Raw genomic sequence first — 13422 nt, 5'->3', positions numbered from 1 at the left:
TGGACAGGTGTCTTTATGCAGCTAACGACCTCAAACAGGTGCATCTGATTCAGGATGATACATGGAGTGCAGGTGGACTTCTAATGGGCAGACTAACAGGTCTTTCAGGGTCAGAATTCTAGATGATACACAGGTGTTCAAATACTTATTTGCAGCTGTATCACACAAATAAATTGTTAAAAAATCATGCATTGTGATTTCTGGATTTTTCTTTTTAGTTTATCTCTCTCACAGTGGACATGCACCTACGATGAAAATTTCAGACCCCTCCATGATTTCTAAGTGGGAGAAATAGCAAAATAGCAGGGTGTTCAAATACTTATTTTCTTCACTGTATATATATATATATATATATATGAGTTTCATTCAGCCAACGCCGGGCTGAGGTTAAATGCGTGTCGTGTTGCATGTGTGCACTCTCTCCGAGCACGCACACGCACACACACACTCACACACACACACAGAAGGAATTGGAGCAGTCGTGTCTGCTTATGAGAGGTCTTTAGCGTGCACAACACAAACTTTAATGATGAGAAAAACGTTTTATATATCTTACTAAATTGTGTCAGTGTGATGTGTTTGTGTGTGGAGGCGGGCGGGCCGGGGCGGGGGGCGCCTCACACTGCGGAGGAGCAGTCATCACATCGATGCTAAGTAAAACTTAACTACGACAGAAATGTTTTGCACATGGTTTAATATTTACTCCTTTTAAAATTGATAATGCTGTTTAAATGTGTGTTTAAGAAAGCTGAATCCTACTGTGTTCAGTGTTTACATTTCAATAAATATTTGTTTAAACTTGAAACCTGTAATGTTTGTTATCATTGTAATTTTTTCATATAAATTAAGGGAGCAAAACAAATCAAATCAACTTTATTTGTATAGCACTTTTCCTGCAAAGACATGCAACACAAAGTGCTTTACAGAATTAAAAACAATTACCACAATTAAAAGGAAAAACAATTACTAAGAAAGCCCTTCCCTCCCTCCCTCCATACTAGACACACACACACACACACACACACACACAATCACACACAGTAGGGAGACATGGCATGGCACTGAGGATCAAGGAAATGCCACCTTTGGGGCCGTCCACACTGTGAGGAGTCGCAGGCCGTGCCATTGGGGGACCAGCACCCGGGCCCCCCGACTCCGACAGACGGGCGAACCCCCACATTAATGGGAGGAACCCCTAGCCGGCCGGGTCAAAGGGACCCAAGGATGGCAACCCCTCAACAGACCCGACACAGCCCCCAGTGTGGAGGACCCCCCCTGAGGAAACACTGGAGTTAAAAGCTATAAGACTAAAAGCATAAAATAGGACTAAAAAGAAAACATAGAAACAAGAAAGCAAACATAAAAGTTTAAAAATATTAGTTAAAAGCCTGATTAAAAAGTTGTGTCTTTAATCTTTTTTTTTTTAAATATCAACAGTCTCCGCAGTCCTGAGGCTCTCCAGCAGGCTGTTCCACAGGTAGGGGCCATAGTGGCCAAATGCTGACTCACCGTGGGTTTTTGTTCTGGGTTTTGGTATTGTTAAAAGGCCAGTGCCGGAGGACCGCAGGGTCCGCGGGAGTTGATATTGTAAAAGCAGATCAGATAAATAAGAAGGTGCAGGGCCGTTAAGACATTTAAAAACCAGTAAGAGAATCGATCCTGTAACGGACGGGGAGCCAATGTAGTGACTTTAAAGCTGGTGTAATGTGCTCCCGCCCTCTGGTCCTTGTCAGCACACTGAGTTCTGTAATAATTGGAGATTTAAAATACTTTTTGGGGGAAGACCAGAGAGCAGGGCATTACAGTAATCTAAACGACAGGATATAAAAGCATGCATTAGCACCTCCATACTGGCCTGAGAGAGAGATGGGCGGACTCTGGCTATGTTCTTTAGGTGATAAAAAAACATTTTTGTTATATTTTTGATATGAGGAATAAAATTTAGCTCAGAGTCAAAAATCACGCCCAAATTTTTAACTGAATCGGCTGGTTTAAGATCCTGTAGTTTTAGTAAAAGTTTCTCTCTCTGGCCTTCAGGACCTATAACTAAAACCTCAATTTTGTCCTGGTTGAGCTGTAGGAAATTCTCTGCCATCCATGACTTGATGTCTACAATGCAGTTAAAAAGGGCATCAAGTGGCCCTGAGTCATCAGGAGACATGGTGATGTATAGCTGTGTATCATCAGCATAACAAAAGCAAAAGCAGTATCGGCCATAAATATCAGCCCAAGCAAAATCGGCCGTCGTTGAGAAAAAAAACATATTGGTCGATCCCTAGAGGAAATCTGCGTGAGTTTTCTCCGGGTACTCCGTTTTCCTCCCAGAGTACCCAGAGAGAAATCACGCATGCATGGGGAGAACATGCAAACTCCACACAGAGATGGCCGAGGGTCTCCTAGCTGTGAGGCCTGCGTGCTAACCACTTGTACGCCGTGCAGCAATGAATTCTTGCTTTCTTCCAAAGCATGACATGTTACAGAACAATACAATACCTTCAGTGACAGCCTGCCAGGTATCCGTCACACTCAGTCTGGTCACCATTGAGAAACTGCATTGAGAAACTGGTCATCAACATAATCCCATGATTTATTAGTCTTATTATCCCGAAGCAGCTTGTTGCCATCCTCAGCCAGAAACAAGTTACTGTTTAAAACGTTGCACTTTCATGGAGCAGCCTCAATTGTACATGGACTTCATTGTGATTGTCACATGGGGTCCATAAATCAATGGGGAGCGCTGAAGCTGTGGCCTGCTGAGTGAACGAGTGTGGCATGGTTCGCCGATCAATACTCTGTTGAGTGTCCTTAACCAATGTCTATCACACAAGCACACTATTCTGTTTATGCATCAATGTCAGAGACCTCCAAGGCAAATGAGGGAAGAAATGTCTCAGTGATGGAGCACGGCTAAAATACGTAACACCCAGTCAAAGGCATTAAATGGAACAGCACATACAAATACCCTCACACAAACCAACGGTTATCGATCGTTATTGATCATTTGCAAACAAATGGATGAATAAATGGCTGTTTTGAGAATTGGATGAAAACCAGCTCATTATCCACACAAGGACAGAGAACAAGATAACCAGACTATATTTATGTTGAATTTGTTATTGGACACCTTCAACTTTTGTTAGTGTTTAGGATGTACTGTAAATGCAACAGCCTTAGCTTCAGTATGTACAAACAAAACTGCTCAAAAAAGATGGTTCTTCTCTCCACACAATAATATTCACATATGCATGAAAAGTTGTTCATATCGTGATGCTGTTGTTTATTATGATCATTTATTTAGATACTTGCAAATCTTGCTGAGGCGGATTGGGAAAAACATCCCTATTGTTGCCCTAATGTTCCCTAGCAAAGCTGGATAAAGGAGCTCAGAAGGAGAAAATGGGAGTGTGCCATTGAATTTGAAATTGAGATAGACTGGCCCAGTGAAAGTAGTAAACAGGACTAGAACTCAAAGCTTTGAAGCGGTCTAGGTTTGTTGTGCTCCTGAGTGGGTGAGTGTCTAATCGTTCCCAGAGGTAAGGCAACAGACAAGTAAAAGAAAGGTTGGTAAGACATGCAAGAAGTTGGTGGCCACACTGCAAATCTGAGTAAGTGAAGAACTGCAGCATTGCCACTGGCAAAACACTTTCAACAGGGACAAAAAATAACACTGTTCCATTTCCTGCAGACTGTCCAAGGATGATTCCAAACAGTGTAACAAATATAGCCACGATTACATGAGGAGCGTTTCGTCTTTCCGAATGGAATCTTTCTGAATGATTTTTTCGAAAACAATGGAACAACATGGGAGGGAATAATCCAATCTCTGGTCTACATGCGCCATCATCAAACAGATTAGTCAATGGGGCATGCACAGTAAAACGTAAACATCAATAATGAAATGACGTCATTTATCAAAGATGGAGGACAAATGTCTCTAGCTGCGTGTTACGTCATATCTGAGCATGTGCTGAGAGAACGCACCCTGACAACTTTCCATTTGAGTGGATGCATGATACCTCAATCAGTTTGGGGAAAGGAATATTCCACCCCTGAGAAACCGATTAAATGTCCATTTGGATTGGCACTTTTCTTTCGGAATGGGGTGTATACAAAAGGTCATTTATTTCCGTATGCAAGTGGAATACTTGGGTCCATATAGTATATGTGGCTAATGTAAAGCATGTGGCTTACATGCTTACATAGCTCCAGCTATTTTTTTAGTTGCTTATAAGTGCGTTGGTGAAATCGTGTTACATCTTCGATTACTTTTTGTATCGTACCCCTACTATAATGATAAGATATTCCTCCATTCATGAATGCATGAATATACAGACATTTGTATATTGTCATTTGTATCAGTTTCTCCAAGATGAAAATTGTTCTCCGTGCCACAGGCAACCCAGCAGTGTGAATGTCTTTATGATGCAGAGTATGTTATGCATGTGCATACGTATGCATGGGTGTGTAGGTATCCTTCTGCAGAGCACCAGTGACCTGAAATGTAGGGCGAGACCGCAACGCTGTGTTGACAGCATATAGTCCGCCCCCTCTAACTCTGACTGACAGCACTGTGACCTCGACTGCTTCCCACAACATTTTGGTCTTGCTTCCACTTGAACAGCTGTCATTTCCTGCGATATCTGACAACTTTTACTGGACAAAACTCATGATGGGGAGACGAGGGGGAAAATAGAGACACGGATGAAGAGAAATACATTTCAGACGGACATGACGGCTGCTTATTTTTAACGCAACTGTCAAGAATAGCAAGGCCCTCAGGTGCCGTTCCTTCACCAATCACATCAAGATTTTGCCTTCTTCATCCCAATACAACACTTAACCACACGCCTCTATCTATCTGCCACTCTCATGCAAGAGCAAATCCCTGCTAATCTAAGGAAAGGGTACAACAGCCACATATCTCAGTGGATTTGTACAAAACCAGGTCGAACGGGTGAAGACAAGCAAAAGAGCATTATTGTACAGAGGGATGGACATTCCAGGCATAGTCCGACCAAGGAAAATGCTCAAATCATAGAAAAATCTAACAAAAAAAAGACCCATGCAATGCAAGGTGACATGTCTATATACCTTCAGTGTAAAGGCATACTGTCTTTGACGGATATTGTGCCAATGCCCAAAGAATGCTCCAGAATCGTCACAGGACCAGTGTGTAAAAAATGAATATGTCAAAACAAACGCAGTGATAAAATGTGGAATGGGGTGAAAGAACGTATGAGAGCAGTTGTTTCTGGAGGTGAAAGGATGTCACATTTGATCTGCATTCATACCAAACATCCTCCTTACCTCAGCTGCAAAACTCACAGACACTGGGTAGCCTGTTGACACCGTCACCATTTGCAACTGCCATGCACATCAGACTTCTAATAACATAAGGAGAAGGAGAATGTGCAAGCAAGTAGGAGGGCAGCAGATGGTGAGCCACACAGAAGCGGGACATCTCAAAAAGGGTCAACAGTGAAAAGACAGGAGAAGCAAAGTTCTAACTTCCTCACATGTGTATCAGAACCACCACATATCAAGCTGTTAAGAATTCATTAATTCATTCATTTTCTACCGCTTATCCTCACGAGGGTCGCAGGGGTGTTGGAGCCAATCCCAGCTGTCTTGGGGTGAGAGGCGGGGTCCACCCTGGACTGGTGGCCAGCCAATCACAGGGCACATACAGTGCATCCGGAAAGTAATCACAGCGCTTCACTTTTTCTACATTTTGTCATGTTACAGCCTCATTCCAAACTGAATTAAATTAATCTCTTACCTCAAAATTCTACACAAAATACTCCATTATGACAATGTGAAAAAAGGTTTTTTTGACATGTTTTGAATTTATTAAAAATAGAAAACAAAAAAATCACATTTACATAAGTATTCACAGCCTTTGCCATGAAGCTCAAAATTGAGCTCAGGGGCATCTTTTTTCCACTGATCATCCTTGAGATCTTTCTACAGCTTAATTGGAGTCCACCTGCAGTAAATTCAGTTGATTGGACATGATTTGGAAATATAATAACTGTCTATATAAGGTCCCACAGTTGACTGTGCATGTCAGAGCACAAACACAAAGCATGAAGTCAAAAGAACTGTCTGTAGACCTGCGAGACAGGATTGTCTTGAGGCACAAATCTGGGGAAGGATACAGAAAAATTTCTGCTGCTTTGAAGGTCCCAATGAGCACAGTGGCCTTCATTATTCGTAAATGGAAGACGTTTGGAACCACCAGGACTCTTCCTAGAGCTGGCCGGCCTTCTAAACTGAGCGATCGGGGAAGAAGGGCCTTAGTCAGGGAGGTGACCAAGGCCCTGATGGTCACTCTGTCAGAGCTCCAGCGTGCCTCTGTGGAGAGAGGAGAGCCTTCCAGAAGGACAACCATCTCTGCAGCAATCCACCAATCAGGCCTGTATGGTAGAGCGGCCAGACGGAAGCCACTCCTTAGTAAAAGGAACATGGCAGCCCGTCTGGAATTTTCCAAAAAGCACCTGAATGACTCTCAGACCATGAGAAACAAAATTCTCTGGTCTGATGAGACAAAGATTGAACTCTTTGGTGTGAATGCCAGGCGCCATGTTTGGAGGAAACCAGGCACTGCTCATCACCAGGCCAATACCATCCCTACAGTGAAGCATGGTGGTGGCAGCATCATGCTGTGGGGATGTTTTTCAGCAGCAGGAACTGGCAGACTAGTCAGGATAGAAGGAAAATGAATGCAGCAATATATAGATATCCTGGATGAAAACCTGCTCCAGAGCCCTCTTGACCTCAGTAGACTGGTCATGTACCTTGACCATATAGACAGTAGACATTAGCACACAGCCAAGATCTCAAAAGATTGGCTTCAGAACCACTCTGTAAATGTCCTGGAGTGGCCCAGCCAGAGTCCAGACTTGAATCCGATCGAACATATCTGGAGAGATCTGAAAATGGCTGTGCACAGACGTCTCCCATCCAACCTGATGGAGCTTGAAACTTATTGCAAAGAAGAATGGGCAAAACTGCCTAAAGATAGGTGTGCTAAACTTGTGGGATCATATTCAAAAAGACTTGAGGCTGTAATTGCTGCCAAAGGTGGATCAACAAAGTATTAAGCAAAGGCTGTGAATACTTATGTAAATGTGATTTTTTTGTTTTCTATTTTTAATAAATTCAAAACATGTCAAAAAAACCTTTTTTCACATTGTCATAATGGAGTATTTTGTGTAGAATTTTGAGGTAAGAGATTAATTTAATACAGTTTGGAATGAGGCTGTAACATGACAAAATGTAGAAAAAGTGAAGCGCTGTGAATAGTACTTTCCGGATGCACTGTATAGACAAACAACCATTTACACTCACATTCATACCTATGGACAATTTGGAGTGGCCAATTAACCTAGCATGTTTTTGGAATGGGGGAGGAAACCGGGGAGAACATGCAAACCAAGGGTGGAATCGAACTTGGGTCACCTCGCTGTGAGGTCTGTGCGCTAACCACTCGTGCACCGTGCAGCCCTCACTGTTAAGAATGTGACAGACAATTCCAAGTGCTTTTATAGTGCATGAATGTTACTTGTGTAAAGTGAGTCATGAGAGCATGAGTCTGCAATTTCTGTGTTATTTTATATATATATATATATATGTATTTTCTGACACTTTACATTTTCTTTCATACCATTTTAATTTAACTCCTGTTTATTCTCTATCCTGTTTAAAATGAAAAATGTTGTATTTCATAGTGCAACCGTGGATTTTCCCCAACCAAATTAATTATAACATGAAAAATAAATGAAGTTTATTTCCTCTGATCCTCTACGGCCGCATCAAAAGTGAGCGTGGTTCATAAGCTAGAAGACTTGCATGTCATGTTACACAATTAGTACAATCCTTGAAAAATATTGCATCCTTTTTTCCCCATCCACCCCTGCTCCTTTTCAGACCATTTTCCCTGTCTATTTAATTAAAATGAAAGAAATTGGATACGCAACTATGAGCACTCTAATTTCAAGAACGCGCGTGAAAAGTCGGCCCCAATGATGCAGGCACTGGATAAGAGCGCTGAGGCCTTGTCACTTGCGGAAATACTGGATGCTGCCAAGGTTAGCAGTGAGGGCGGACTGGATGAGACAGTTGAAGCGTGACCAACAGAATCCAACACACACGGCAGACACTCGTGCTAATCCGGTGGCCATTTTTATTGAATGCTGCGCTCCTCTAATGCATCAGTGCCTGAAAGGCTCGGGAGTAGATGTTTATCGAATAATTCATTCATCCATCCAACCAGATGTCAGAGAGACACTTGACAAAGGTATTATATGAAATACTCGCTAAACCGATGATTTTTTTCCACAGAAAACGGTCAGTAAGTAATCAAAGAGAAATCATCATGATATAGTTTATTAATACAAAGGTTTTTAGGACTACATGGTTTTGAGGATAGATCCTAGTTTTGAGGATAGATGGAGGTGCTCCGATCGGTATCGGTCAATATAAGTCAAAAGGACGGTATCGATATTGGGCAATACTTGCTTTAAAACGGCGATACCCTCTGCTGATCAGCTCCGCCCCTGCAGTGGCATTCAGAGCAACCAGCTTATAGTATATTCATGATGCACAATTCTCGTTTTAATACAGACCTTTGCATTTCACACAGCTTCTTCATGCTTTATGCTCAAAGTGTAAAGATAACAATGAAGGCTAATCGCATAGGTGATGACAAAAAACAATACAGTAATCTCTGGTTTAATGGCGGTTAATTGGTTCCAGACCCCACCGTGATAAATGAATGTCTGCAAGTAGGATTCCTTGGGCTATACCGAATATTAAATGGGCTATTTTTGTACTTATAGCACAGAATCCTTTTTAAGTTTTTTCAAATAAATGTTTTAACATTATTAGGGCCCTCTTAACATGAAATACTACCCATATTTTGTTCCGGTGATCAACAATTACTGACACCTAGTGACCAGTGTAGAAGACTACAGTCACAATTCCAATCCTCTATTGAATGGCTTATATTTGTGTTTTAGTTCATTTAGTCATTTTTATGCTTGAAGGTGCTCAATCTAGGCCAAAAATATGTATAATGTTCTTAAATGTGCATATTTGACTTACTTATTATAATAAAAATAGTTAACCATGATGCATGTGCATGGAATTTTTATTGATCTGAATTTCCATGGATGAAATTGTGGCAGGCAAAATGAGTAGAGAAACGCTGCTTTCCGACATTGAGACATCCACACCTACAAAGGTGGGCCAGCTGTCCAAAGCTGTGGCATTGAAGAGATTGCATGCGTGCATGTGCAAGTTCAACAAGACTCTCCACCTCTGCAAATTAGACTGATTGACACACTGCATGCTGTGAAGAGGTCAGCAGAGGTCAGTCAACAGCTTGCACGCTCTTTAAAATGCATGCACAAGATCGTGCAAGTGAAAGGCTTGACAGACTTCCACCATATCACGCCTTACGTCAGAGGACAAAAGGTATTTGGTGTCAGTGCTGAATTTGCCAAATGGACCTGCCAGCAGGAGACACAGGGCACACCAGTAAAGCAACAAAGGGTGAGTTTGTCTGTTAAACTAACACTCGACACCCCCGCGGATCTCCATCTTCCCACCCACAGGGGGTCCTGGCTGCCCTTCTGGTTCATCTGCATGTTCACAGCACAACAAACAAACACACACAGTCCACAATAGACATTTCCACATCCACATAGACATACAGTGCCCAGCAGCTCCATTCTCTCATAAAATTATGCTGATGGGACACTGGGATAGGCCAAATGCCAAACCTGAAGCACCAAAACCACAATATATAAATCAGTGGACGTCGTCATGGTGATAATGTCCACTTCCTTTGGAAATGTGTGTTTCAGCTTCATGCACATGCAAGACTTGGGGTGGGGAATAATAAGGGAACTGCCCTTTTTTGTAATTTTTGCCCATCAGTCACAGTCCTTATGTGAAACATGAACACATATTACTTTCCCTTTTCTGTGCGTTCTAGCACGAGACAATGAGTTTATATGAGCTAGTTAGCAATGGACATCATGGGAAATACCACTTTGGACGCTAAAGTCCTCACAAAAAACCCTCAAAAAAGTCCAACAATGTTCCATTTACATAACTGACTCGTATATGGACCAAGCAACAACTATATTATTATTGTAGTAGGTAACATGAAAAACTATTTTTATCTCACAGACTAACAACGCATGGCTAATGGCTAGTCTCAGCGTCATTCCCTGACGGAAGAGTGGATAGCTAGCTCTCCATTTCCCCCAAGATGCTGGTTTGCCGCCAGCATTTTGACCTGAGGACTGGAGCACACATCTTGTGCTGGAAGACACAGCCATACCAGGAGAGCCGACATGTGTATCAATGTGCCGAGAGAAGAAATGTCATTCATGTTTTAAATAATCAAAATCATCAACATACTACAACTATTACATCATCAGTGTAGTGTCAATGCATGATCACAGCATATATATCAAATGATGCAAAATTGGTAGAGGATTACTTAGAGGACTTCGTAGTCGAAATAAGTGTATCCCATCACAGCTTCTGTGTGTGTTGGGGGGGGGGGGGGGGGGGGCTTGTGTGTATGCATGTGTTACATATGTCTAGCTGTATATGAATGGAAAGGAGCCAACAGTGAGAGTACTCGGAAAGCCTCCTGGTGAGGTTGGGTACACTGAAAACAAGTACATTTACCTTAAATGACATGATGTCTTTGAACACAACCCCTCGTTGCTCATAATAACACAGTTTAAAGTGTGATTCAAATGTTTTGCTACTATTAAAAAGACACTAGTGCTACATTTGTGGGGTATTTGTTAGCTTGACTGACATTCAGTTGATTTGGAGCTGTTAATATACACAAATATACTACATCATCTTGTCCTGTCATTTCTCTTTCTGTTCATTAAATTCAGTAAAAAAAATGCATATTTCAGACATGGTTACTAATGGTGATTCATTGTGATGAATTAATTTATGATTAATCTGATTAAAATGTTTTCTAATTTGACAGTTCTAATATGTGTAAAATGTGTAAAAATAACTCTTTTTTTTCCTACATTTTATAAGTTTTCATCTTTGTTTTAGGGGAACTTGAAAAGTGATAAATCTTTGGACAAGTCTTTGGATCATTTATTAGAGCAATTCATGGCTGAGCAACCTAGTGTGGACCAAAATAGAAAAACCAGTACCTGGTTACTAGAGATTTCTAAAATAATCCTGATTCTATTATTAACTATAACAAACAAGCTGGTCTACCAATCATTTTAGCATGAAATTACTACATATTTACATAGTGGGAATTTGTCTTAATGCCAAGACTGTAAAGGCAGCTTTGCATCCTGTGAGTTTGTGTTAATCTGAAATATTAAATCACATAACATAGTATGGTTTGGCCATAACAATGAAATGCATAAAAAAGCCCATCTTCTGGGAGGAGCTTATCCATTTATGCAAAAGTGCACATTTATTTACAGTGCTTGATCTCTATTTATAGCCAAACAAAAGAATGAGGAACACATAAAAGCTGCCTCACTATTGTATAACTGGAGACTGCATGTACTGTATTCAGGAGGGCAGATTAATATATTAAATACATTTATAGTAAGTGCAAAACAAAGCAAAGTACATGCTAAATATTTTAACAAATGTTGCTTTTGGCCAGATTGTGGTGTGTTAGTATAGCGTCTGGGTATAACATTTCAATAGAAAAAGTGCCAATGCACCCACAGAAGACACAGAAGGTCAAAACAGAAGACAAAACACATGAACGACAACTAATCTCCAGTTATTGACGCGTCACCCGTTTCGTGCAGTAGAAACGCCCTACGTGTGTAGTAATAAAAAGTATTGTATTGGGTCACGTCAACACAACGTTTGCCCACTGCCTACCGTCCACCGCCATGCCCGGTCTCAGCGTTGGTCTGTCCGTGGTGCTGTCACCAAGGTTCTTCCATTCTGCTGCCGGACCAAGGACCAAGAAAATGTTCGGACGGTCTGGATGAAAGTCGAACAAGAGGTCCTCGAATGTGAACAGCAGGACCACACACTCTCACTCCCTACCACCATTTGTTATCAAGGAAGCCGGCACCCGGCACTGGCGAGGCGGCAAACACTCAAGCTCCGCCCCCTCTCAGCACCTGACTGACCAGCGAGGTCACTACGTCTCTCTCTCTCTCTCTCTCTCTCGCTCTGTCTCTCTCTCCCTTCTCTCTCTCTCTCTCTCTCTCTCTCTCTCTCTCTCTCCTTTTGTCCGGATTTGCGCTGTATTTGTTAATGTAGATCTATCTTTGATGTATTGTCTTATGTATTTATTAATGTAGAACATCTATCTTTAATATATTGTCTTATGTATTTCTTAATGTAGATCTATCTTTAATATATTGTCTTATGTATTTCTTAATGTAGATCTATCTTTAATATATTGTCATATGTATTTCTTAATGTAGAACGTCTAGCTTTGATATATTGTCTTATGTATTTCTTAATGTAGAATGTCTATCTATATCTTTGATATATTGTCTTATGCTAAGTGGCTTGATTTTAAAACGGAGCTGTCGTATTTTCTTTTGGGTATTTGCATTATATGTTTGCTATTGGCAGGACTCAATAAATGTGATATTCTTCCATCAATGTCTAGTCGCTCACTACATTTTCCAACTGGCAGCAACATTTCACTTCAAAGAGCATCTTTGGGGAGCGAGTGGTGATCAGGTCATGATTGTAATCCCACCATATCCTCAACTAATTGATTCTCTTGGCAGTCAGATAGTTGCAGACTACAGTATAAGGGTGCCAAGAGACCCGTCCCTCAAAGACCTTAAAGACGAGAATGAGGGCAGTGGTGTTTTCGTATTTCAAGGTGACTAGAGTAATCTCAGCCTGACATTATTTTTCTTCCAAAGTGTCTTATTCTGCTTATTATAATAGCAAGTATTAAAGCTACTGCATTTGGCCAGTTGATATTTTAATGATGTTCTTCCAGTAGTATGTGTGTATGTGTGTATGTGTGTCCCCACTATGTGCACATATACAAATGGACTTGTGGAAAAGACCGCTAGATGCCAGTCCACTCGTTAGGGTGTGCAAACCTGGGCCCTGGTAACCAACCCAAGCTTTGCCACTAGTTGCAGTCACTGTCTTTGACACACACACACACCTCCCTGAAGACACACACATTCAGATTTGCAAATGTGTTTAATCTCCGAGACAGATCTTCATTTAGAAGTGTGCTGGTGTATGCCTGAAAGGACATTTGGTTGTGTCTAACAGCGAACAGTCAAAGCATGTATCTTTAATTCAGGCCGTAGTCAGCACCGTGAATAATGAAACACAGACCGCGTAGGACTGAGTGAGAGAGTTGTTGGGCAAGCTGGCTGGCAAAGTCAGCAACATGGATCCATGTAATGT

The 13422-nt window shown here is 41.4% G+C and overlaps 1 protein-coding gene across 1 annotated transcript in view; it reads right to left on the bottom strand.

Annotated features, from left to right (window-relative positions):
• Positions 1 to 12168, bottom strand: part of LOC131104315 (sterile alpha motif domain-containing protein 10) — a 74362-nt gene extending 62194 nt beyond the window's left edge. The window contains exon 1 of the mRNA XM_058051355.2: positions 11905 to 12168. Coding sequence (XP_057907338.2) covers positions 11905 to 11917 — 13 coding nt within the window. The 5' untranslated portion in view covers positions 11918 to 12168. The remainder of the gene's footprint in view (positions 1 to 11904) is intronic.
• Between the last annotated feature and the right edge of the window lie 1254 nt (positions 12169 to 13422).

Source organism: Doryrhamphus excisus, linkage group LG15 (assembly GCF_037039965.1).
Source record: "Doryrhamphus excisus strain RoL-2023G ecotype Guam linkage group LG15, RoL_Dexc_Guam_v1.1, whole genome shotgun sequence".
Lineage (NCBI taxonomy): Eukaryota > Metazoa > Chordata > Actinopteri > Syngnathiformes > Syngnathidae > Doryrhamphus > Doryrhamphus excisus.
The sequence above is the reverse complement of the archived record's forward strand: the minus strand, read 5'-3'. Positions and strand labels throughout refer to the sequence as shown.